The 27,615-nt window shown below is 39.9% G+C and overlaps 1 protein-coding gene across 2 annotated transcripts in view; it reads right to left on the minus strand.

Annotated features, from left to right (window-relative positions):
• fand (Pre-mRNA-splicing factor SYF1 fand) overlaps window positions 1-27,615 on the minus strand; it is a 54,538-nt gene that overhangs the window by 4,981 nt on the left and 21,942 nt on the right. For both annotated transcript variants that reach the window (XM_071668058.1, XM_071668059.1), the window contains exons 8-15: window positions 27,402-27,531; window positions 26,392-26,612; window positions 20,730-20,976; window positions 13,499-13,657; window positions 9,167-9,379; window positions 7,778-8,029; window positions 4,861-5,029; window positions 764-901 (exon numbers count right to left, since the gene is read on the minus strand). In XM_071668058.1, the coding sequence (XP_071524159.1) occupies window positions 764-901; window positions 4,861-5,029; window positions 7,778-8,029; window positions 9,167-9,379; window positions 13,499-13,657; window positions 20,730-20,976; window positions 26,392-26,612; window positions 27,402-27,531 (1,529 nt within the window). The remainder of the gene's footprint in view (window positions 1-763; window positions 902-4,860; window positions 5,030-7,777; window positions 8,030-9,166; window positions 9,380-13,498; window positions 13,658-20,729; window positions 20,977-26,391; window positions 26,613-27,401; window positions 27,532-27,615) is intronic.

Consider the following 27,615-nt stretch of genomic DNA (forward strand, 5'->3'; position numbering starts at 1 on the left):
TGTAAGTACACTTTGCCCATCATTTTTTTCACCATGGGACCCAAATGCCTATCCAGTTCTTTAATGGACATGCTGAGCAAAATGTGGTGCTTCCCCTTAGAAAAAAAGTAAGCCATTATCAAGTGGCTGGAAGGCAGTGATTGACTGTGTGATGCAGCCTGCTCCTAAGTGGTCAACAAGTCTATGATTTGTTTTTTACAGTCAATTGTGGGTTGGACATGGAAAGCTGAGATGAATCTCATTTGGAAATATGTTATAATTAACTCAAAATATGTGGACTCCAAATATACTATCTCTCCCAGCGATACAACTATAATGTACAGTTTATTAACATAACTAATTACACACATAAAAATGGAGACCAGATATACCTTTTTTGACAGTCTATAAATATGGTTCACCTGAATACATGTGAATCCAAAGTTACATACATATCAAAATCTATGCAAATTATATGGACTATGTAAAAAAAAAAGACAAATCAAATATAAAAGAAATACAAGTGGATGAAAGAGTTGTCAGTGAGCTGAATGAAAAAGTAATAAAGATATACATCTGCGACAAGAAAGACAGAAAGGTCAAGTACAACTAAAGAACTGCAGATTTGTATGTCTGCAGTAACTAAAACAATTAGAGGAGATCACGTATTCCTATATATGTTGTAAGCTCATGAATGCTGAGGGAGAAACAGATGCATAAATTGCACGATGAATCTTTAAAAATAAAACCCTGATAAATAACTCACAAAATACATATAACTCACCATCCTCTTCCTCATCCTCTTCCTCGTCATCATCATCGTCCAAGTCAATTTCATCTGGGTTTGCAGTACGAGCTGTATCGGCAACTTCCTCATCCTGTTTAGTGGTTGAGCCTCGTACAAATAATATTTTGGATCCACCTGTAATACCAGAAAATTATCAAGTTGAGATAAAACTGGGTAATGTGCTACTGGTATAGCCAAAATATATTCAGAGATGATACATCTACATCTACATAATCCAACAATAATAATTGGATTAACATTACTGCCTGCCTAACTACGACATTCTCTGCTAGACAGATATGTTACTCCTGCAGAGGCATCATCAGAAACCTTGAACTTTATACATCTCTTCACCATTCTTCTTTGTGATATCCCTGTTAACCCTGCAATCCCATACTGTCCCTTAAACCTGTAAATAATGGATCATCAAAGAAAACATAGCAGCTAATCAAGATTACTTAATCTATGTGAAACATTTACCCTAGCCCAAGTAAACTATAAATTGACAAAAGAAACACATATACACAATCAAACTCCTTTTTTACCAATGATGTCACTAATATCACAGTATTGCAAGATGTCATGAGGTGAACTTTTATTCTGACGGTACAGAATGGAGCGAAATCAATAAACCAACTGCAAATACAAACTGTCACATATATTGTTGTCTTTTAACCCTCAAACAGCAGCTGATATTAAATGATGTTCTACTTTTTCATTTCTATGTTTATGTATACAGCTGAATTATCATACCATTCACTAGTAGCCTATATGGGTTTCTTTCATCACTAATAAAGGATGGGAAAAGATTCTCTCTGTATCCCTACAATCAACCATTATAAATGCATGGCCATCCACCAGATGGTCATGTGTACAAAAATAACTCTGTGGAAAATACATACTCTTGCTGGATGACCTAACTAATTAAAAGGGAAATTCATGATAAACATCAATTGGTTAGGAGACAAAAATATCATGAGAAATATGGAGAAATAAGTGACTAGGTGATTTTAGTGAGATTCCTTAAAACGGAGGGGGAGGCATATCGTGGACTCTTGCTTATTGAAGAAACAATGTAACAACGGCATCTAAATTTCTCATGTAATCCACTTGGGTAATGGAAGACTGGAAACATATGACAGGGAAAGGGCTACAATATTTCCAAAGAAATAAAATCTTCAATATCCTCCCCATATATGCCAACCAACTGATCTTAAACATGTATCTAGTTCGAGAGGTGGAGCTAGGAACAGACTAAAAACAGCCTCATTGCTCACAGCTACTCCCTAGCTGTCATGCATAATGCATCAAAACTAGAATTTCCTATCGAGAGCTGAGCTCTACAGACCTATTTTTTTCCCTTATTTTTAGTTACATATTTGTGCAGTACAGGGAAAAAGTTCTAAATTTGTGGGGTCCTATCTCCTGAACTTTCTTGTCATTAAGTAACCTTGTAAACCTTTGTAAACTGCCAGCATTCACTGTACTGTCTCTGGTTACTTTATTCCAACCATCAACCACATAACAATATACCAAAACTATTTAACATCTTTTCTATTCAGCTTTATGCCCAGCTTTTTGATATAACACCTGGTTACGCTGGTGTTGTATCTCAAAGAAATGTTCATTATAAATATCATCCAGCTGATTTCAAAACTACAGGGTTGCTAACAGATCCCGCACCTCTCTTCTATCCTCCATGGTGGACAGCTTTGTAGCCCTTAGCCACTAATTATAGTTCAACTCTCTTAATTCAGCTTAGTTGCTCTATACTTCTCCCTCTTAATCAGATCTGTGCTTCTGTAGGGTAAGTGACAAAACTTATGAGGCATGGCCCCATTTTGGGCTGATACATGTAACAAATAATTTCATGAACACGTCTTTGTCCATATATTTGAATGAGACTGTTATATTTGCCAGCACAGTTTACATCGTTCATAAAAGCAAGGTTATTAGGTTCAGCAGGGTTGAGGGATAGGTTAGTTGGGGGTAAGAGATTAAATGATGGAAGTGAAGTAGTTTAGATACCTGGAAATGGACATGGCAGTGAATGGAACTATGGAAGTGAAAATGAGTCATAGAGTGGAAGAAGAGGTAAAGGTTCTGGGAGTGCTGAAGAATGTGTGGTAGAGAGAACATTATAAGTGAGGGCAAAAATGGGTATGTTTGAAGGAATAGTAGTCCCAACAATATTATATGGATGCATGGTATGGGCCCCAGGTAAGGCTAACGGAGGAGGGTGGATATGTTGGAAATGAAATTTTTGAGGAAAATGTGGTGTGAGGTGGTTTGATCAAGTAAGTAATGAAAAGGTAAGAGAGATGTATGGGAATAAAATGAGTGTGGTTGAGAGAACTGATGTGGGTGTGCTGAAACAGTCTGGACAAGCTAAAGAGGGTGTGCTGAAACAGTCTGGACATGTAAAGAAAGTGAGTGAGGAAAGGTTAACAAAGAGATATATGTGTCAGAAGTGGAGGGAACAAGGAGAATGGGGAGACCAAGTGACATAGGAGGGATGGAGTGAAAAAGGTTCTGAGTGACTGAGGCATGAACATGCAGAAGGGTGAAAGGCATACACTGGATAGAGTGAACTGGAATGATGTGGTATACTAGAGTCAACGTACTGCAATAGATTGAACTAGGGCATGTGAAATGTCGGTGGTAAACCATGGAAAGGTCTTTGGGGCCTGGTTGTGGATAGGGAGCTAGCTTTTAGTGCATTACATGTAACAGCTAAAGAATGGATATGATTGGATGAAGCCTTTTTGTCTTCTGTTCCTGGCACTACTTCACTAAAGCAGGAAATGACAATCAAGTATGAAAAAAATCATTGAATTTTGTCTACATTAACTGTGATATGGCAACCTCTGCCAAAAGAGATTAGGGTGATGTACATAAGCCTAGTTCAGCTATATCTACCTCCCAATAACCCTCATTCCACCTAACCCACTCCAGCAGTAACTCAAACCCTTACCACCACATTTTTTGTTAAGTATCCATCACATTTCATCTTCATCACCTGTGAGATGTGAGATGGCAACACTTACTGATTCAGATAATTTGAGGGATGATGTAGGCAAGCCTTGTCCACATCCCTCTAACTCCCAGTAACCCTCATGCCACTCCAGCAGTACCTTAATCCCTCCACAAAAACTTTTTAGTACAATTCTGTTAGTTATGATACAGTAAGATATACTGATGCAATGCTGAGCTGGTTTGGGTATAGTCTCTGATACCTTTCCCCACTTGGAACTTCCTTAAGGGGGTGGCCACAGCAACAGTCTCCAAAACTAGTGAACTCTACTGCCACTTCTTAGCCTTTAGTGCCTCATCCTTAACATGCCACTGACAGAGGGTCTTGCAAATGCAGTATTTGCAGAGGCTACAACCAAATGTTCCTACTGTCTAATTCTACCTAATACTCCTGCCAAATATTCCTTTCTACCAATTCTACCTAAAGCTCCAGCCTTTACGTTCCTCCCTACTACTTCTATCTAACGCTCCTACGTTTGCCAAATGGCAGGCCTTGCGCATAGCACTCACCACAGGAAATCTAGAGTTATGAAGAATGAGCTGTGTGAGTTAGGCAGGCCTTGCACATAGCACTCACCACAGGAAAATCTAGAGTTATGAAGAATGAGCAGTGTGAGTTAAGTGCTGTTGAGTGTTATGTATGACATGGAGAGATTGTATGTTTGTAGACATAATTCCAGTAGTCCTTGTGTGGGTGAAGTAGAAAAAAAGATTGCTACCTGAGTCAGGGGAGTGCAACCTGACAACCACTTCAGTGATAGCTCACCATGCAGCCATCACTAACCTTCCAGATACCCAGGTGGGTAGTGCTGGTAATATACTTCCCTGATTGTTAGCTGCCTTCCAACTACTACCTACCAGGGAAGTAATCTACCTTATAATACAAGTTTCAACTGCAGATATAATGAAGGACTGCTAAAGCGACAGATCACAACAAACGTAACACCATCAATGAGCAGGGCCCAGTGCTACTTCACAACAGTGGGCAAGGCAATTAGGTATTAGAGTTTTGTATTTTTGCTGATAAATATAAGAATACTGTAGACAGTAACATACAGTACCTGCAGGAGGAGCATGTGTCATAGGTGGATTCTGTTCCTCTAACTGGTTCATAGCAACAGCACGGGCCTCTAACATGCGCATTCCATCCTTGGCTCCTGGAGCAAGATCTGAGACAGTACCAGCAACTGTGTCCGCAGATGCTAACATTTGTGCTGACATCATATTCACCTGAAAGATAAAATATAAGATAATTTCATGATATGTATGTTTAGACGAACAAAAAAAACGTTTCTCTTTGGGGCAATGTCTCACAAGCTCTGAGAAAATCTCTTAGATGCCCAAGGGTTAGAAACCTCCAATCCCCTGCCTTCTGGTAAGGTAAATGCTTCTCACCACGTACTGAGCACCTGCTACCATTGGTGTGGTGACTTAGCCTAGACCAGCCCTCTGAATAATCAGTAGTCTCACTGGCTGTCAGTTTAGCATTTACCTGCCTCATAATTTTCTGAACATAGATATCAACCTGGTGGTGGTCACCATCAGTTATGAAAGAGGATCTATAAAAGAGAGGGGAGGGTAGGAAAGGAAACTAAAGGCTGAAAAATTGCTCAGTAGGATATAGCTCCCAAAGACTATTGGTTTTTCATCTCTCAATGATCTGACCTGAATAGAGGAAGCTAAATTGTGAAGCATTGGTAAGCTTTTTATTTTGACTTGGGGTTTGATGGTAAATCATAGGGTGGTTTGGGTAGGATAGGTCTAGTGATGTTGGAAAGAACTTGAGTGCCAAGCATGTCAAGGGATTGTATTGGGAGGATGTATGTCTTACTCTAGTTGTTATGCATCTATGATTGCTTAGGCAGCAAATGAATTTTTTGAGTGCTCTAATTTGTGTGGTTTGCAGCTTTGCTCAATTGCTTTTGAGTTGGTGGATGACCAGGTAGGTGGGGCATAATTTAGCATGAAACAAAGGAATTTTTATAAGAGGATGCTATGGGATTCTTTTTCTTATTCGACTATGGTGCTAGTCAATGCTCTGAGGCTATTTTTTCTATGATAGCTGAGACAGCACGAGTAGCTGAGGCTCTAATCAAGGCTATCCAATTGACTTGCTGTCAATGGACTGAACCAGGGCATGTGAAGCATCTGGGGTAAACCCTGGAAAGGTCTGTGGGGCCTGGATGTGGAAAGGGAGCTGTGGTTTCAGGGCATTACATATGACAGCTAGAGATTGAGTGTGAGCGAATGAGGCCTTTTTTGGCTTTTCCTGGCGCTACCTCACTGTAGGGGGAAGGGCCTATTTCCTGTGGGGTAGCGACGGAAATGGATAAAGGCAGCAAGTATGAATACACACTACCTCGCACGCATGCAGGGAGGGGGTGTCATTTCATGTTAGGCGGGGTTGCGACGGGAATGAATAAAGGCAGCAAGTATGAATTATGTACATGTGTATATATGTATATGTCTGTGCATGTATATATATGTATACACTGAAATGTAAAGGTATGTACATGTGCATGTGTGGATGAGTATGTTATATACATGTGTATGTGGGTGGGCTGGGCCATTCTTTTGTCTGTTTCCTTGTGCTACCTCACTAACGTGGGAGACAGTGACAAGGTATAATAAATAAATAAAATTATTTTTTTTTATATTTTTATCATACTTTGTCGCTGTCTCCCGCGTTTGCGAGGTAGCGCAAGGAAACAGACGAAAGAAATGGCCCAACCCACCCCCATACACATGTATATACATACGTCCACACACACAAATATACATACCTGCACAGCTTTCCATGGTTTACCCCAGACGCTTCACATGCCTTGATTCAATCCACTGACAGCACGTCAACCCCGGTAGACCACATCGATCCAATTCACTCTATTCCTTGCCCTCCGTTCACCCTCCTGCATGTTCAGGCCCCGATCACACAAAATCTTTTTCACTCCATCTTTCCACCTCCAATTTGGTCTCCCTCTTCTCCTTGTTCCCTCCACCTCCGACACATATATCCTCTTGGTCAATCTTTCCTCACTCATCCTCTCCATGTGCCCAAACCACTTCAAAACACCCTCTTCTGCTCTCTCAACCACGCTCTTTTTATTTCCACACATCTCTCTTACCCTTACGTTACTCACTCGATCAAACCACCTCACACCACACATCTCAATTTCCAGCACATCCATCCTCCTGCGCACAACTCTATCCATAGCCCACGCCTCGCAACCATACAACATTGTTGGAACCACTATTCCTTCAAACATACCCATTTTTGCTTTCCGAGATAATGTTCTCGACTTCCACACATTCTTCAAGGCCCCCAGAATTTTCGCCCCCTCCCCCACCCTATGATCCACTTCCGCTTCCATGGTTCCATCCGCTGCCAGATCCACTCCCAGATATCTAAAACACTTCACTTCCTCCAGTTTTTCTCCATTCAAACTCACCTCCCAATTGACTTGACCCTCAACCCTACTGTACCTAATAACCTTGCTCTTATTCACATTTACTCTTAACTTTCTTCTTCCACACACTTTACCAAACTCAGTCACCAGCTTCTGCAGTTTCTCACATGAATCAGCCACCAGCGCTGTATCATCAGCGAACAACAACTGACTCACTTCCCAAGCTCTCTCATCTCTCTCAAATAAATAAAATAAACATACATATACACATACACATATTCCTGAGTCCATATACTTGATCACTTGAAAAATTGTGGTCCTTTCCAACATACACATATGTATACATACAAATACATACACTTGTAAACATTCATACTTGTTCACCGTAATTCATTCCCAGCACTACCCTCCCCCAACTCTGTAAGGATGCAGAAACTCACTGCTCATTGCAAAGCTTATTTCCTTTTGCATATAAAAAGCAAAAGAATACGAAAATACAGTCACATCCTAATCACAACAACTATAAATATGATAACCCTCTTCTTAAATACAAATATGATGAGATTCAAACCTGAGTGTTATATTTGGCTTGCATTGACCGCTTAATACGAAGAAGTTCCTTCATGGTATCCTCATTGCCATGAGCCACTTCAAAATCTGTCCACTTGGCCCAGAATTCTTGAGTAATACGAGGATCACAGATCTGACTACAATAGGCATATATTTCCCGAGCACGGTCAATTTCACCCAATTTCCTTTCCATCTCTGCAAAACGTAAGCACATCACACGAGCACCTTCATCAGGAAGGTCATCAATGGCTTCCTAAGGAGAAAGAAGAGATTAAAAACAATTTTTAACAAAGAAATAAAAACTTTATGCCAGTATTGTTCCCCAATTATTCAGCTTTTGCATGAGGTAGCTTCTAAATGCAAGACATCACATTTTCGAAATAGTTCCGTATGCAAATCAGATATGGCTCATAGCTTCTCTGGTGTTCCAATGATGCATATAATGTGGTGTCAACCAAAAAAACATATGTTCATGTTCTGGAAAAAAAATACTATATTGAAACATTATGAAGTGAATTCTTTCTTAGAACTACACCAAGACCAGTTTCTGTGGAAGAGTTCTGCACAAAGGTACAAGTTTGTTGAGTGTACCTGGCAGGTTGTATGGGAGAATGGTGACTGAAAGACTGTGTGGAGGAGGGAGGCTGTGTTGGAAATGAAATATCCAAGGACAATCTATTGTGTGAGGAGGTTTGATTAAGTAAAGAAAGGTTAAGAGAAAGGTGTGTTATTAAAAAGTTTGCATCTGAGAGAGCTGGAGAGAGTGTGCTGAAATGGTTTGGGCATATGGAGAGAATGAATGAGGAAAGGTTGACAATGGGGATATACATTTCAGAAGTGGAGGGAACAAGAAGAATGGGGAATCAAATGGGAGAGGGGAGGATGGGGTGAAAAAAATTTTGAGCGATTGGAGCCTGAACTTGCAGGAGGGTGAAATGGTGTGCACAGAATAAAGTGAAATGGAATGATATGGTGGTATACAAGGTTCAACATGCCATCATTGGATAGAACCAGGGCATGTGAAGCAACTGAGGTAAACCATTGTAAGGTCTGTGAGGTCTGGCTGTAGACAGGGAGCTGTGGTTTCGGTGCATTACACGTGACAGTTAAAGAACAAGTGTGAGAAGATGCAGCCTTTCTTCATTTGATCCTGGCTCTTTAAGTTACTCATCCCATCTCTTCACCTCATTACTGCCTTTTGCCACTTCTCCATGTGCCCCTTCACTGATACTCCCATTTGTTCTCTTGTTTTCTTACACTATCAACCTAATTCCAAGAACAGCTTATTCTCCCTGAAAAAACTCATGAAAAACTATCTTACCTGCACTGAACAGTGAAGAGGGTAAAACTGACATTCATTCCCAAAGAAGCTAGTAAGAATATCTCTTACCTGGTATATCTCTCTTGTTCTTGTAACACCATAAATCTGTTGAGCATGCTGAAGATATATGTTGTATATAGACAACTTCTCTTCAGGTGGCACAGCTTTGGTTGCACGGCTGTACACCTGCATTGCATGTCTTGCCAATCCATATTCTTCCTCCATTTTGGCATATAAGAGGTACAAGTTCCTAGCATAACTGGCAGGACATTTCTCCAAGCACTGTCAAAAGAATCTACAATTAGTAAAAGAAACTTAAATTCTTTTATAATGTGCATCATATAACCCATTTACCACATTCAAACCTAGATATTCAATCCAAATATGAACATAACTATAGTACCATGCATCTTCTTCAGACATTATCAAGAGGAGTTGTAAGTGAACTACATTTTTCACAAAAGGAGTAAACACAACATAAAAATTATTTTCATACTCTCAAAGTTACATATTACGAAACAAGGATGAAAAAACAGAGGGTATAACAAACACTTTAGGTTAACAAGTGATCAGGTTATCATTCTAAAACCTGTTGTTCAATGTTGTTAAGATTCTTTTATATTGTGTTTACATAAAAAGAGAGATAACAAATCAAAATATTTCAATTAGAAGTCCTTTTCCCTGAAGACACTTTACTTTCTAGTCAAGGCAATCAGAATTAATTCAGTAATGATATACATACATTGTTACCTATATATGATTATCTTTGACAAGATTCTGCCAAGATGACAGGCTGGCTAGATGCTTTGCAGGAATATGCACAGAGGTGCAGCACCAGAGATAGTACAATGCTATTGTATTAATAACTTAGAGTTTTATGCATCTTATCTTTGTATATTTAGATTTATTTATCATACTTAGTCGCTGTCTCCTGCATTAGCAAGGTAACGCAAGGAAACAGATGAAAGAATGGCTCAACTCAACCACATACACATGTATACACATAAATGCCCACACACGCACATATACATACCTATACATTTCAATGTATTGTTACAGTTATCTCCCCTATTTACCCATAAATGTTATAGGTACCTATTATGTCTTATTCAGTTTTCTTTGAGAAATTGTACAGAAACTAGAAGCTTGCCAAGGTCAAGCCTCTCTCTCAGGAATGGCCATAAGAGGAAGATGTGATACAAAGCTGTAGGTAAATGTATAATGTAATCTGTACACATCTCAGTCATTTCAAGCCCATATGTTATATAATTGAGACCAGTGAATTTGCCAGTGATGTTAAGTAAAGTAGTATAGAGAGGGATCTAAGTATTAAGGATAAATGGTTTTATTTGTTAAGAGAGAGAGCTATGTTTATTCTGCTATTATAAAGGGAATAGTAGATATATCATTACAGCCGTCAGCTGTCAGGAGATGTCAGCCAGATTGTAAGGGAATCTGTGTCTAGCCCAAATCTCTCTGTTAAAAGAAGCTGTTAAAACAGAGAAATCTGTTTTAATGGGCCTATGGGCTGATCATACACCCTTTAATGTGTAAGGGTTGGGGGTAGACGTAACAGTAATATGCACACACACACACATACATATACACACACGTACATATTCATACTTGCTGCCTTCATCCCTTCCCATTGAAACCCTGCCACACATGAAATGGCACCCCCATCCCCCCACGTGCGTGCGAGGTAGCGCTGGGAAAAGACAACAAACGCCATATTCATTCACATTCAGGCTCTAGCTGTTGTGTGTAATGCACCAAAACCACAGCTCCCTTTCCACATCCAGGCCCCACAAAACTTTCCATGGTTTATCCCAGATGCTTCACATGCCCTGGTTCAATCCATTGACAGCACGTCGACCCTGGTATACCACATCGTTCCAATTCACTCCATTCCTTGCACGCCTTTCACCCTCCTGTATGTTCAGGCCCTGATTGCTCAGGATCTTTTTCACTCCATCCTTCCACCTCCAATTTGGTCTCCCACTTCTCCTCGTTCCCTCCACCTCTGACACATATATCCTCTTTGTCAATCTTTCCTCACTCATTCTCTCCATGTGACCAAACCATTTCAAAACACCCTCTTCTGCTCTCTCAACCACACTCTTTTTATCACCACACATCTCTCTTACCCTTTCATTACTTACTTGATCAAACCACTTCACACCACATATTGTCCTCAAACATTACATTTCTATCACATCCACCCTCCTCCGCACAACCCTATCTATAGCCTATGCCTCACAACCTTATAAAATTGTTGGAACCACTATTCCTTCAAACATACCCATTTTTGCTTTCCGAGATAACGTTCTCACCTTCCATACATTCTTCAACACTCCCAGAACCTTTGCCCCCTCCCCCACCCTGTGGCTCACTTCCACTTCCATGGTTCCATCTGCTGCTAAATCCACTCTCAGATATCTAAAACACTTCACTTCCTCCAGCTTTTCTCCATTCAAACTTACCTCCCAGTTAACTTGTCCCTCAACCCTACTGAAACTAATAACCTTGCTCTTATTCACATTTACTCTCAGCTTTCTTCTTTCACACACTTTATCATACTCAGTCACCAACTTCTGCAGTTTCTCACCCGAATCACCCACAAGTGCTATATCATCAGCAAACAACAAGTGACTCACTTCCCAAGCCCTCTCACCCACAACAGACTGCATACTTGCCCCTCTCTCCAAATCTCTTGAATTCACCTCCCTAACAACCCCAACTGTAAATAGGAAGCTGTGGTTTCTATGCATTACACAACAGCTAGAGAATGCATGAGTGAATGCATCCTTCCTTTGTTCCTGACGCAACCTCATTAAAACAAGAAATGGCGATCAGGTATTGAAAAAATATGAATCACATATACAAATCATTATCCCTGGGGATAGGGGAGAAAGAATACTTCCTACATATTTCCTGCGTGTTGTAGAAGGTGACTAAAAGGGAAGGCACTGGGGGGGCTGGAAATCCTCCCCTCTTGTCTGTAATTTTCCCAAAGAAGGAACAGAGAAGGGGACCAAGTGAGGATATTCCCAGATAAGCTCAGTCCTCTGTTCTTAACGGTACCTCACTAATGCGGGAAATGGCAAATAGTTTGAAAAAACATATATAAATTATCTAGCATTACCCTACGACCAATATCTAGAAAAGAGTCCAGGTGTTACCCTGGTCTTTTATAAAGGCTCCTGCAGCCCAAGGCTGCACTACTTTTAGTAACAGGGAATGTAGACTTCTTTGGAGTAAGAAGCTCTTTGACACGACTGTATTCTTAATGACGGGGCCTCGCCAAAGGTTACTTCTCATTCACAGTAACCAGTTTATCAACCAACTCCATTGGGGAGAATGAAAAGCTGGGATGCCTACAGATCCACTGCCATGACCAAGATTTGAACCAAATTGAGCTCAGCCTGAGCAACCCATGACTGCATCACTTAGATTCTTGGAAATGACCATTCATCACATAAAGATCCACAGATGGTCAAAATACAGAACAAAGCAAATAAAATAGGACTGTGGAAATTCTACAAAATATATGAATTATATCTCTGGAAATGAGATGTTTGAGGACAATATGTGGTGTGAGGTGGTTTGATCGAGTAAGTAATGTAAGGGTAAGAGAGATGTGTGGAAATAATAAGAGTGTGGTTGAGAGAGCAGAAGAGGGTGTTTTGAAATGGTTTGGTCACATGGAGAGAATGAGTGAGGAAAGATTGACCAAGAGAATATATGTGTCAGAGGTGGAGGGAATGAGGAGAAGTGGGAGACCAAATTGGAGGTGGAAAGATGGAGTGGAAAAGATTTTGAGTGATCGGGGCCTGAACATGCAGGAGGGTGAAAGGCGTGCAAGGAATAGAGTGAATTGGAATGATGTGGTATACTAGAGTCGACGTGCTGTCAATGGATTGAACCAGGGCATGTGAAGCATGGAAAGTTGTGTGGGGCCTGGATGTGGAAAGGGAGCTGTGGTTTCGGTGCATTATTACATGACAGCTAGAGACTAAGTGTGAACAAATGGGGCCTTTGTTGTCTTTTCCTAGTGCTACCTCACACACATGAGGGGGGAGGGGGTTGTTATTCCATGTGTGGCGAGGTGGCGATGGGAATAAATAAAGGCAGTATGAATTATGTACATGTGTATATATGTATATGTCTGTGTGTGTATATATATGTGTACACTGAGATGTATAGGTATGTATAATTGCGTGTGTGGACGTGTATGTATATACACGTGTATGTGGGTGGGTTGGGCCATTCTTTCGTCTGTTTCCTTGCGCTAACTCGCTAACGCGAGAGACAGCGACAAAGCAAAATAAGAAAATAAATAAAATCTCTGTAAAGTTAAGAAAATCAGTAACACTTAAAAAATCATTCATTTGGGCTCACCTGTTCAAAGAGGTCGCGAGCTCGCTCTATCTTGTTCCCTTTATAGCGCTCCAGAAACTTGGTCAGGTAAGTGTTCCAGATGTCATATACATAAGGCCACTTAAACAGGGAGATTCCTTTTTCATAAGCTTTAAATGCTTCCTCAAAGTAGTTGTTTTCCTAGAAAAACAATGCGAAACAATTAATACAGTATTATACCAAAAAATTTTATAAAGAAGGTATATTGCACTTTAAGTCAGACTTTCAAAGCAAATGTAATTCTTAAATATTACTCATCTTCAACAAATTCCATTTTTCTTAATTTTGAACATCCATTCTGTTGCATCAATAGGCATTCATAAACCTTCCAGAGATATGAACAACAGCAGTAAAACTGGAAAAATCTACTCATACAATATTTAGAAAATACTGTATCTTCACTAACCAGTGCACAAGCAGGTACAAAAGTGAATGAAAGATGAATATTGAAAAATGGGTTAACACTAATATAGGTAGAATTACACAAAATCTTTAATTCCTGGAACTAAGTAATGATCAGACTTTGGTATTCTACTATTCTAAAAATGGGTGCAACAGACTGTGGTTTGAACATAACTTTTCCTTAATAAAGTACTTTGAAAGTCAGACTTTCAAAGCAATTTTTTTTTTTTTTTTTTTTGCCGCTGTCTCCCACGTTTGCGAGGTAGCGCAAGGAAACAGACGAAAGAAATGGCCCAACCCCCCCCCATACACATGTATATACATACATCCACACACGCAAATATACATACCTACACAGCTTTCCATGGTTTACCCCAGACGCTTCACATGCCTTGATTCAATCCACTGACAGCACGTCAACCCCGGTATACCACATTGCTCCAATTCACTCTATTCCTTGCCCTCCTTTCACCCTCCTGCATGTTCAGGCCCCGATCACACAAAATCTTTTTCACTCCATCTTTCCACCTCCAATTTGGTCTCCCTCTTCTCCTCGTTCCCTCCACCTCCGACACATATATCCTCTTGGTCAATCTTTCCTCACTCATTCTCTCCATGTGCCCAAACCATTTCAAAACACCCTCTTCTGCTCTCTCAACCACGCTCTTTTTATTTCCACACATCTCTCTTACCCTTACGTTACTTACTCGATCAAACCACCTCACACCACACATTGTCCTCAAACATCTCATTTCCAGCACATCCATCCTCCTGCGCACAACTCTATCCATAGCCCACGCCTCGCAACCATACAACATTGTTGGAACCACTATGCCTTCAAACATACCCATTTTTGCTTTCCGAGATAATGTTCTCGACTTCCACACATTCTTCAAGGCTCCCAGAATTTTCGCCCCCTCCCCCACCCTATGATCCACTTCCGCTTCCATGGTTCCATCCGCTGCCAGATCCACTCCCAGATATCTAAAACACTTCACTTCCTCCAGTTTTTCTCCATTCAAACTCACCTCCCAATTGACTTGACCCTCAACCCTACTGTACCTAATAACCTTGCTCTTCTTCACATTTACTCTTAACTTTCTTCTTTCACACACTTTACCAAACTCAGTCACCAGCTTCTGCAGTTTCTCACATGAATCAGCCACCAGCGCTGTATCATCAGCGAACAACAACTGACTCACTTCCCAAGCTCTCTCATCCCCAACAGACTTCATAGTTGCCCCTCTTTCCAAAACTCTTGCATTCACCTCCCTAACAACCCCATCCATAAACAAATTAAACAACCATGGAGACATCACACACCCCTGCCGCAAACCTACATTCACTGAGAACCAATCACTTTCCTCTCTTCCTACACGTACACATGCCTTACATCCTCGATAAAAACTTTTCACTGCTTCTAACACCTTGCCTCCCACACCATATATTCTTAATACCTTCCACAGAGCATCTCTATCAACTCTATCATATGCCTTCTCCAGATCCATAAATGCTACATACAAATCCATTTGCTTTTCTAAGTATTTCTCACATACATTCTTCAAAGCAAACACCTGATCCACACATCCTCTACCACTTCTGAAACCACACTGCTCTTCCCCAATCTGATGCTCTGTACATGCCTTCACCCTCTCAATCAATACCCTCCCATATAATTTACCAGGAATACTCAACAAACTTTTTTTTTTTTCTGCTTTGTCGCTGTCTCCCGCGTTTGCGAGGTAGCGCAAGGAAACAGACGAAGGAAATGGCCCAACCCACCCCCATACACATGTATATACATACATCCACACACGCAAATATACATACCTACACAGCTTTCCATGGTTTACTCCAGACGCTTCACATGCCCTGATTCAATCCACTGACAGCACGTCATCCCCGGTATACCACATCGCTCCAATTCACTCTATTCCTTGCCCTCCTTTCACCCTCCTGCATGTTCAGGCCCCGATCACACAAAATCTTTTTCACTCCATCTTTCCACCTCCAATTTGGTCTCCCTCTTCTCCTCGTTCCCTCCACCTCCGACACATATATCCTCTTGGTCAATCTTTCCTCACTCATTCTCTCCATGTGCCCAAACCATTTCAAAACACCCTCTTCTGCTCTCTCAACCACGCTCTTTTTATTTCCACACATCTCTCTTACCCTTACGTTACTTACTCGATCAAACCACCTCACACCACACATTGTCCTCAAACATCTCATTTCCAGCACATCCATCCTCCTGCGCACAACTCTATCCATAGCCCACGCCTCGCAACCATACAACATTGTTGGAACCACTATGCCTTCAAACATACCCATTTTTGCTTTCCGAGATAATGTTCTCGACTTCCACACATTCTTCAAGGCTCCCAGAATTTTCGCCCCCTCCCCCACCCTATGATCCACTTCTGCTTCCATGGTTCCATCCGCTGCCAGATCCACTCCCAGATATCTAAAACACTTCACTTCCTCCAGTTTTTCTCCATTCAAACTCACCTCCCAATTGACTTGACCCTCAACCCTACTGTACCTAATAACCTTGCTCTTCTTCACATTTACTCTTAACTTTCTTCTTTCACACACTTTACCAAACTCAGTCACCAGCTTCTGCAGTTTCTCACATGAATCAGCCACCAGCGCTGTATCATCAGCGAACAACAACTGACTCACTTCCCAAGCTCTCTCATCCCCAACAGACTTCATACTTGCCCCTCTTTCCAAAACTCTTGCATTCACCTCCCTAACAACCCCATCCATAAACAAATTAAACAACCAATCACCCTCTGTAATTTGAGCACTCACTCTTATCCCCTTTGCCTTTGTACAATGGCACTATGCACGCATATTCTTAAATATTACTCATCTTCAACAAATTCCATTTTTCTTAATTTTGAACATCCATTCTGTTGCATCAATAGGCATTCATAAACCTTCCAGAGATATGAACAACAGCAGTAAAACTGGAAAAATCTATTCATACGATATTTAGAAAATACTGTATCTTCACTAACCAGTGCACAAGCAGGTACAAAAGTGAATGAAAGATAAATATTGAAAAATGGGTTAACACTAATATAGGTAGAATTACACAAAATCTTTAATTCCTGGAACTAATTAATGATCAGACTTTGGTATTCTACTATTCTAAAAATGGGTGCAACAGACTGTGGTTTGAACATAACTTTTCCTTAATAAAGTACTTTGTATACCTGATGTCCACTTAACCCTTTCTATGCAAACACATGAAAGATTTGTACAATGGATGCTCATTTAATCAATGTTCAGTTAATCATCAGATGGTTCAATCATATATTACTAAATGTGATCCCAAACATTTAAAAGTCTGACCCGTTCTCCATCTAACTAAACTCATCTAAACCCTGCCACAGCCTGCTCACAAGTATGGTGTATGTCACAGCTGGCCACTTACATAAACTTTCCCCACTCATATATCACCCAACAAGCTCAATACACATTGTTGTAATTCCAAAGCACACTTTAAGAGATTATAAAGCTATCTTCATAAAAATTATGCTTAGGCTACCTCCACCACAGACTACAACCCCAGAACCCTCATGACCTACAGCCTTTTAACTCAGGGAAGCCACCTCTTTCCTGTGAGAATGAGAAAACATTTTAGGAGGCCTGGAAGAAATTGAACATCATTGCTGCAGTACACAAGATTAAGATTGCCAAGCAAAATGTGAAAGAATTTGTTCTTACATGTGTCAGAGAAAGTAAGCCCTTAAAGGGTGAACAAATTTGAGGGATGTGATGACAAAGAAGTAAAAGATGAATCCCTTGCCAACAATATGTACAAAATCACTGGTAATGAGGAGAAACTACGAGCAGAAGATCTTTTAGAACACTGATATAAAATGACCGATGAGGAAGCTACCAATGCTTCACAGCCAAGACATCTACCACTCTGAGTTAAAAAGGACGAGAAAGAAGAGAATTAAATGCAGGAAAAATAAAAATCATCAGCTGCCTTCAAAATGTCATACAACAAATGATTTGTTCCAATAAAGATGAAGAGTGAGCACCAGTGTTACAGTGAATTACAGCATTTACCAGTAATTAAAGAATATTGCACATAATTCTATGGAAACAAACAGGCCAAAATGACTGATTTCTTAAAAGAGAAGAGTATATTACAGCTGTTTCTTTCTCAACTGTTCCTTCACAAGCCACAAGGTCTTGTGAAAAATAACCATGATCAATTTTTAATGTCATGTGGTGAGTGCAGTATGAACTGAAAGTTTTGCAAAAATGGAACATAAGAACATAATGTAATCTGCATAGGAATTATATTACTGTGCTGTAATACTGTTTAAATACTAATGCACAGTAAATGTCTAGTGGTGGTGCTTTGTAGCTGTGGTGATGGGTAGCAGGAGGCTTCAGGGTGAGGTTAGGAGTGATAACAATGGGGTGTCCTCAGAGAGCTTACTATTCAGACTTCAGTTTTAATTCATCTGTTAAATCAATTTCCTGTCTGCACCTTGTTTTCACATGTCAGAGGCAGTGAGGGAGGAGAAACCAAAGAAAATTTACCAAGGTTGGGTCAACTTAGTTATCTTTGCAAGCTAAGATTCCCAAATTCACTAGTTGATTCTTAAAATTAAGGGGACCAACCCTGAGGTCATGTCAATTACATTGATTAACATTTTGCTGATAAATCAATGAAGTTGATAAACTTTTTGCTGATTAACTAAGTGCACTAATTAATTTTCAAATCTAACTACCATAACCCTGAAATTCAAGTGTTCTGAAATATTATTCCTTTCATGACAATATACATGAGGAGATCAACTGAAATCACCATTATTTAAACAAGCTTAACCTTTTGTCTTCAAGTATGAGAGTTTCCCTTGGAATACTTGGGTCAAGATTTACCCTACACCCTCAATGTGGTAAAAAAGCAACAACCTTCTCTTGTCCTTTTGTGAAAAACAAAGATAATCACAGCCAATGCTCATTAACGGGTCCACCCTTGGCTAATCCGCTACCGACACCAGGAAGACATCACTGACCTATCCCCAACAGATACTGGAAGCTCAAATTTTGCAGAATGTAAGTGCTAACCAAAAAAGGGCACTGAAAGTCAGGAGAAAAAGGCTTTCCAAAAAAGAAGGGACAGCCAAGTAGGGTACAAAAACCAGGAAAAACTGCTCTTGGGACAATGTATTGGAGAAAAAAGTTTTCTCAACTATAAAAACTTAAATTTCTCTACTTGTATTGGTCTGTCCTGAAAGCATGAGAGATTATGCACAAGAACAAGGAAGGAGAATTAGAAAAAACTTTGTTTGGTAAGATCTAGGACTAATGCAAAAATAAAGGAGGAATACTTAAAGCATCACAGAGTAGATCCTCCACCACACCAAAGCTAACTTTCCATTTGAAGGAGGTAGAAGAAGAACGTTAAAACCCTTACCAGATTTCCTCCAACAAAGGTTTCTGATAAAAGCCAAGGTTTAGGCCATTTTCTCCCAACATGGAGACTACTGTAAAGCCTAGAGGGAGCCAGTGACAATATTCAAAATCCATAAAACAAAACTGAATCACTTCATGAATTTCAAGTCATCTGATACTGGGATCTCATACTCATCTTTATCATTCAAACATTATGTCTACTGGGTGATGGCCATATGGGAAAAGGTAGTGAGTTGCAAAAGAGAAATGAGAGGTGTATGGACATTACTTGCTGGAAGGAGTGCATGTGATTGGAAAATATCCAGACAGAAATGACAAGAGGTCAACAGGAAGGTGCATAGGCTGAAAAAGAGGGCAAATGAGACAGAGTGAGTGGGTATCAGCAAATTTCAGGGAGAAAGAAAAAAATATTTTGGGAGTAGGTTATTATAGTGGAAAACAATAATAAATGGGAGCATCAGTAAAAGGTACAAACGGAGAAACAATAACATGTAAAGATGAGATGAAGAAGCGATGGAGTACTTTGAAGGATTGCTGAATGTGCATTTGGGTTGAGAAGGTATGTGAAGTGAGAGACTTATGGTAAGTGGTTTAGTGAGAAGAGGAGAGGCACACCCTCTTCAGCTCTCTCAACTACATTCCTATTATTATCATACCTCTCTTTCCTTAATGCTCCCAGGACCTTCATCCTTCTATCCAACTTATGACTCACTTTTGCTTCCATGGTTCCAGCTCCTGCAGCTTCAGATGACAATCAAAGTGGGAGCAAGGAAATGACATACTTCTCTAGAGTGAGTTCTTCAATGAGACTATACTTTTTGAAATCCACTGATGATAATACCACCTTGCCAAAGGTGAAACAATTTGCAGGTCGAGTCCAATAAGACCCAAATGTAAATGACACTGTATGCTACTATCTGTATGTAAGATACTATACATGGAAATCCATGGGCCTTTACATGTTCCACAGACTTAGAGGGCCAGGCTATTGTCTTATAAGTCTATAAACACACTGCCTGCTACGTAATTTCTTCAATAAATATTAAAGTACAACCAATATAATCATTAATTCTACATTTACTGCAAGAGCTCCCCTCTTATGCTTAGCTAGAATTCTAAAACATATTATACAAGTCCTCCATGAGAGACACTGTCAAATACCCTCTGGCACACAATCCATCATCCATCTAGAATACTGCTCAATCTATATCATGCAAGTCTTGATTCAAAATACATGACAATCCTCTAATTCCATGCAGCTTCTTACTTCAGTAATGTTTCTTTTCCAAGTACTCTTGCATTTAATGTTAGCATTAGAAAATATTAAGTAAGTACAAGAACAGTCCCCAAATATGTTACATACCTGCAGGAACATTCCATAATTGATAATAATCTGAGGTGTTGCAATCCGCAAATCAATGATTCTATCATATACAGCTTTACATGATTTAAATGTTCCCATACACTCTTCCAAGTCAGCATACATTGACCACAACTTAAGAGACTTATACAAACGCCGTTGCACAGGTTCTGATTCATCATTATAAGCAACTTTGTGGGGTGGTGGAGCAGTGGCCCGTTTCATGAGCTTTAGAGCTTCTTCTTCATTGCTGAAATATTAAACAAAGAATGATTAGAAAAGAAGATATTTTGGAGAAGAATTAAGATAAAGAATAATCAAATATCTGAAGAAAAAAAAAAATAAGAATGGCAGTCTCATAACAGTCAAGAGAAATGAAGTTTGTGTGAGATCTAGACAATAATTTAAGGATTTACTACATATAAAGTAAATAGGTCCACTTAAAACATGCTAAATGAGAGTAGCTAAAGGTACCAGACACAATTCAACTGAAAGTAGGACAGAGATCACAAATGAAGGGATATGGAACCCCACATAAAACGGGGCAGGCAAATTGCAGATATATTAAGCTTGTGAAGTGGTAAACAAGTTCAATAACCGTATTTGTAGTGAAAGCATTTATGGACTTGGAATCACCTCATACCCCTAAACAATATGTTCAAGTTTTTCTGACTGGTGGCTGTAACTGTACAGTGATGGCTTTGGTGACCCTAGCAGTCGATAAGCCTATAGCTCAAATAACCATCCAACAACATAAGCAAGGGTTTAGTTAAAATAAATGTATGAAAGGATGGCAGAATGCTATAGGAATGAATAGATAAAAGATAGCACAATTGTATAGAAAAAATAAACAATGAATATAAAATGCTTTAAGCACACACACACACACACACAAACTACAAGAAATATGTGGAGGATGTTTTACTGAATCAATAAATCAATGGGTAAAGTATCTGCACGGAAGCAGCGCACAGTGGTATTAACATTATGTGACCCTACAAAGAACCACAATGGCATGCACATTAGGGAAGCCCTCTTAATTGGACTGAGATCACCAGTGGAGTACCATAGGGCTCTGCTCTGGGGCCATTACTCTTTTTAATCTATGTAAAGGACCTGCCTGTAGACAAGTCATTGACATAGGTAATTACACAGAACTCCTACCTGATTATGTTTTCAGATGATGGAAGGTCATGAGGGAAGGTAACAACATGGAGGACCCTCAAATGGGACCTTAACAAACTCTAAAGTTGGTCTGATATGTGGTTGATGAAGTTCAACTCTAGTAAACATGAAGGAATGAGGATGGGTCACATTGAAAGTAGGCCTAGATATGATTGTCATCCAGTAGAAAATAAGCTATAGGAATTCATGTGCGAGATAGAAGGCCTAGACATGATTATCATCAAGCAGAAAACACGCTGCAGGAATCTGTGAATGAGATTTAGGAGTCGACGCTGTCCTCAACCCATCATCTGAGTAACACCTTTGGAGAATAACCAAGAAGATCAACTGTCTTCTAACAAACATTAGAACAGCCCTCAAGTTCATGGATAAGGAATTATTCAACAAGCTGTTCACAGGATACATTAGGCCAAAACCAGAATATGCTTCTCAAATTTGGCCACCACATTTAAGGAAATACAAAGAGCTAAATGAAAAGGTCCAAAGGAGACTAACAACAATGGTACCAGAATTATGAGGGCTGAGTACACAAAAAAGATAAAGGTTTTAAATCTGCCTACCTTGAAAGAGAAAAGAACCAGGGATGATCTGGTCACAACCTTTAAGTTTTTAAAAGGGATCTATGACATACACAACGAACACTTTTTCGAGAGATATAAGAATAAAACAACTGAGGGACGGAAAATTAACTCAAAGAACAAACTTGTTAAAAAAGATGAGAAGTACTTTTATAGTAAAAAATGGTGGATGGATGGGGAAGAAAATCACCAGAAACATAAGTAATGCAGAAAGCAAACAAAAGTTAGAGAAGCTGAATGAAAGAGAATGTAAAGAGATGGGGCCCCTATCTACCCATATCTTTGAAGCATATTCCAAATGGAAGTCCTTTAAAGGGGTGGCAATGGCAATACAGCCTTCATAACTAGTGATGGGGCCCCACAAGTGTAAAACTTCCTCCCTGTAAAGTACAAAAACATAACAAAATTCATACATAAAAAATGAATCCCAAGTGTAAACCCATGAGATCCCCTTAGTACGTATATAAAGTTTCAAGTTTCTAGCTGTTACCGTTATGGAGCTATGTTACTGATAAATACATACAAACACCAAACTGAAAAAAAAAATCATACCTACTTAAACATCCATGGGATCTGAGTTCCCCTGTGTATGCATAAAAGTTTCAAGTTTCTAGCTTTCATCATTATGGAGCACACACACACACACACACACACACACACACACACACACACACACACACACACACACAACTTGAAATTAAGAAAAAATGAAAAGAAAAGGTTTTAAGAGCTACTTTTATGGTATGAGTGGCAGATAAATGGAACAGAATGAATGAAGACCACATTAATGCAGACAGCATACATAAATCTGTGGCATTGTATGACAGCAATATTCAGCCCAATGAGTGTAAAACTCTCTCCCTGTATACAGTTTTTTTTTTTTTTTTTTCATACTATTCGCCATTTCCCGCATTAGCGAGGTAGCGTTAAGAACAGAGGACTGGGCCTTTGAGGGAATATCCTCACATGGCCCCCTTCTCTGTTCCTTCTTTTGGAAAATTTAAAAAAAAAATGAGAGGGGAGGATTTCCAGCCCCCCGCTCCCAGACTTAATAAGTAAAAAGATATATATGACAGCACTTTAACACTTTTATTATTAGTCCTTGAGAAAAAGTGTTTTCTGTGGTGGGAATATAATGGTATTTCTAACACATTTATAAACACTACTGCTCATATCAATGCCTGAATAAGTAAATTCTATTGTCCAGTACTTGTAACATGAAATCAACTATTACTAAACAAATCATGACTAGATAAATATGATGACATTCGCTTTAATGCCTTATCAGCAGCACATCTTTTTCTTGAGTGGCTCTTGAAGTGTGATGGCTGTGGGAGCAATGATGTCATGCTCCTGCAGGGTGGTTAGAACAGCTGCTAAATGCAATATGGCTTCCTGTACCCCACTACCAGTTGCAGCACTGCACTGACATATGAAGCAGTTATTGTCCTTAGCCAGCCTGTACACTACACTCTCATCAACGTGCTGATCTGCCTGCAGGTCTTCTTTATTCCCCAATACCATCACTATCACATCCTCTCCAGCTGTCTCCTTGACTGAAGTTATCCAATCCACCACATTCAGAAAGCCAATCCACCACATTCAGAAAGGACTGTTCATTGGTAAGGTCATACATGACCACCACACCATCAGCCTTCCTGTAGTACTGTTTGGTGATGGACCGAAACCGTTCTTGGCCCGCAGTGTCCCATAGATGGAGTACTGCAAGCACACCACCCACCTGCACCTCCAGTGTCTGGTAGTCCATACCAACTGTTGAACCAAAATCATCCCGAAATTCACCCTTGGAAGCCCTGTAGATGAAGGAAGTTTTCCCTACACCACTATCCCAATAAATACAACCTTGAACATCCGGGATGGGCAGTACAGAAGACGCTCATTCTCTAAGGTAGCTGTGATATATATCTTTCTTTCTTTCAAACTATTTGCCATTTCCCGTATTAGCGAGGTAGCGTTAAGAACAGAGGACTGGGACTTTGAGGGAACATCCTCACCTGGCCCCCTACTCTGTTCCTTCTTTTGGAAAAAAAAAAAAAAAAGAGGGGAGGATTTCCAGCCACCCGCTCCCTCCCCTTTTAGTCGCCTTCTACGACACGCAGGGAATACGTGGGAAGTATTCTTTCTCCCCTATCCCCAGGGATAAATTTTTTTTCTTTTTTTTCCCTTCTGCTTTGTCGCTGTCTCCCGCGCCTGCGAGGCAGCGCAAGGAAACAGACGAAAGAAATGGCCCAACCCACCCCCACACACACGCCCTGATTCAATCCACCGACAGCACGCCAACCCCGGCACACCACACCGCTCCAACCCACTCCATTCCCCGCCCCCCCCCCCCGGCCCCGATCACACAAAACCCCCCTCACTCCATCTTTCCACCCCCAACCCGGCCTCCCCCCCTCCTCGCTCCCCCCACCTCCGACACACACATCCTCCCGGTCAATCCCTCCCCACTCACCCTCCCCACGTGACCAAACCACCTCAAAACACCCTCCTCTGCTCTCTCAACCACGCTCCCTCCACCCCCACACATTATAAAAAGGAAATTACACACACACACACACACACACATAAATGGGGCCCCACAAAAAAAAATTCCTCCATTACAATACAAATAAGTAATTAAAAATACATATATACCATAGTGGAAGCTGATTAAGAAACTGAATCATTAGAAAGGAACACGGGGATAAGTGGGAAATCCTTCGATGAACATAAGGTTATCTTAGAGGAAGAGAACAAAGGACACATCAGCAGAACCCTCTCCAAATGTGCAGAGGTCACCAATGGAGCACCCCAAGGTTCTGTTTTGTGATCATCACTCTTCTTGATCAATGTGAAAGACTTATCTGAAGGTATGGACTCCTCTTGATTATGCCTGCAGATGATGCAATGGTAATGAGGGAAGCAAAAAGTGAGTAGGAATGCACATTCTTACAGGAGACCTAAACAAATTCCAAAGTTGGTCTGGTTCATGGTTGATGAAATTCAACACAAGCAAATTCAAAGTAGGGACAAGACAGTGAAAGCATGCCTTAACAGAAATAAAACATTATTATCATCTATAAGTAAATTAGCTTCAAGGTTCTGTGCGTGAAAGGGCCTTGGGAGCTAACATTCCACATAAAGAGAATGGTAAAGGAAACAAACTGTCAGCCGGTAAAAATTAAAACTGCTTTCAAGTATGTGGTTTAGGACAGGTATAGAATGAAAGTTCAAGGAAGAGCAACAAAAATGGTAAATGAGTTGACAGCACTAAGTTAGAAGAAAAGGCCCGAGGCTTATTTGCCTTTCTTGGAAGAGGGAAGAGTTAATGGTGACATGATTACAACCTTCAAGTGTTTAAAACAGACTGATGATGCAGACAGTGAACACTTCTTCAAGAGATATGGGGATACAGGAAACAGAGAACATAACATTGAAATTATGCAAGAAACTTGTTAGAAAAAATGTAAAGAAGTACTTTTAAAGTATGAGTGGTGGATGAATAGAATACAATGACTGAAGATGTAGTCAATACAGAGAGCATATATAAGGTTGAGAAATTCTGTGACACCAAAAAATGTTCATGAGATTGGGCCCCCACAACTGCAAAATTCTTTCCCTGTACAGTACAAATAGGTAATTAAACACTTTTTCATTATCAAAGATTTCTAATTATCATCCAGTTTTTACAGAAAATCTGAATTCCAGGTATAAGTCCTAAATATCAAAAACTAGTTTACTGTACAAGAGTGAAATAAAAAGAATACATCATGAACCCTAAGGCACCAAGCATTGTTACACAAAAAAGGATATACATCATAAATTCATTAGAAATAATTGTGAAATGTATGAAAGATCAACTCAAAATAATCATTAACCAAGAAAATAAAATCAATACTCACTCATGTCTAATTTCCATCTCTGCCCATTCACACCAAACACTGGCCAAATCATCAACTTTTACATATGGAACTTCAGTGGAACGCTGAAAGATAATTCGTGCATCTACAATTTGGTTATTCTCTTCATAAAACTTAGCAAAGTTAACCCACAGCGAAAAAAGCTTCCCTGTTGCTTGTTTAGGGTCAATCGTTTTTACAGCTTCCATGTAAGTAGCAACAATCTGTTAAAGAGAAAATATAATGTATCAATTGTGAACCTGTGTAAAGTGTATTTTTAAGTTAGACTCCACACTCTCCCCTTACCTTTCATATACCTCTTTCACAAACCAGCAAATTAACCCAGGTGAGTAAGGAAAGTATGTGACTACTAGCACTACTGTCCTACTTAATGTACACTAAAAATATAAAAATAATGTGTTTTGAAAGCTGAAAAACTTTTCTTTCCAAGATGGCGTCCAGCATGCATAAAAGACATTCTTTTAGACATCTTAAGATAATTCATGGCAGCAGAAGCTCACCCGTTTTGGGCCCACCCTCTGCCAATAAGAGACCATCATTAGGATGATGTTACTGACCCAAATGATCCCAGCTGCTACCAACTCACACAGTTTGTATATCATAGGCATCAACCTAAAAGCAGGCAAAGTTGGGATGGAGACAGACTCTTCAAAAAAGAGAAGAAAAGATATGTGAGTAAGAAAACCAGGAAAACTGCCTGTGGGCACCTCCTCTGAAAGAAGTATTTTTCAGTCTGTCCTACAAGCAAGATAGCATACATGAATGAAGGAGGAGGGTTTGGAGAAAACCTTCCCAAATTTTCTTGTTTAACTGTGTTTTAAAATCACGAACAGTCAACAAAACCTCTAATTAAGTTAGGCAGACACCAAGTTTTAAAAACTGAAATACAACAAATCCCACTGAAGGGGTTATGTACTCAAACTATCTTAAAATTCATAAAAAATGCAACCAGTTAAGTAATGGAGAAATTATAACACCTAAATTTTCCTTACCATTTTTGGTTTTCCTTCATACAAAGTAACTCTCTTCTGCCATTCCAATACATTATGTGGATTCTGCCGCAACATGACTGAATTAAGGAGAAGCGGTCTTCGCTGCATTAAATCTTCATATCTTGCCAACCTGCAAATGAAGAGTTCCTGCTTGTCACAATTAAATGAAAAGGAAAGAACCATATGTATACACATCAAAACCTTTAATATCTAT

The sequence above is a fragment of the Panulirus ornatus genome, chromosome 12 (genome assembly GCF_036320965.1).
Source record: "Panulirus ornatus isolate Po-2019 chromosome 12, ASM3632096v1, whole genome shotgun sequence".
In the NCBI taxonomy this organism is placed as follows: Eukaryota; Metazoa; Arthropoda; class Malacostraca; order Decapoda; family Palinuridae; genus Panulirus; species Panulirus ornatus.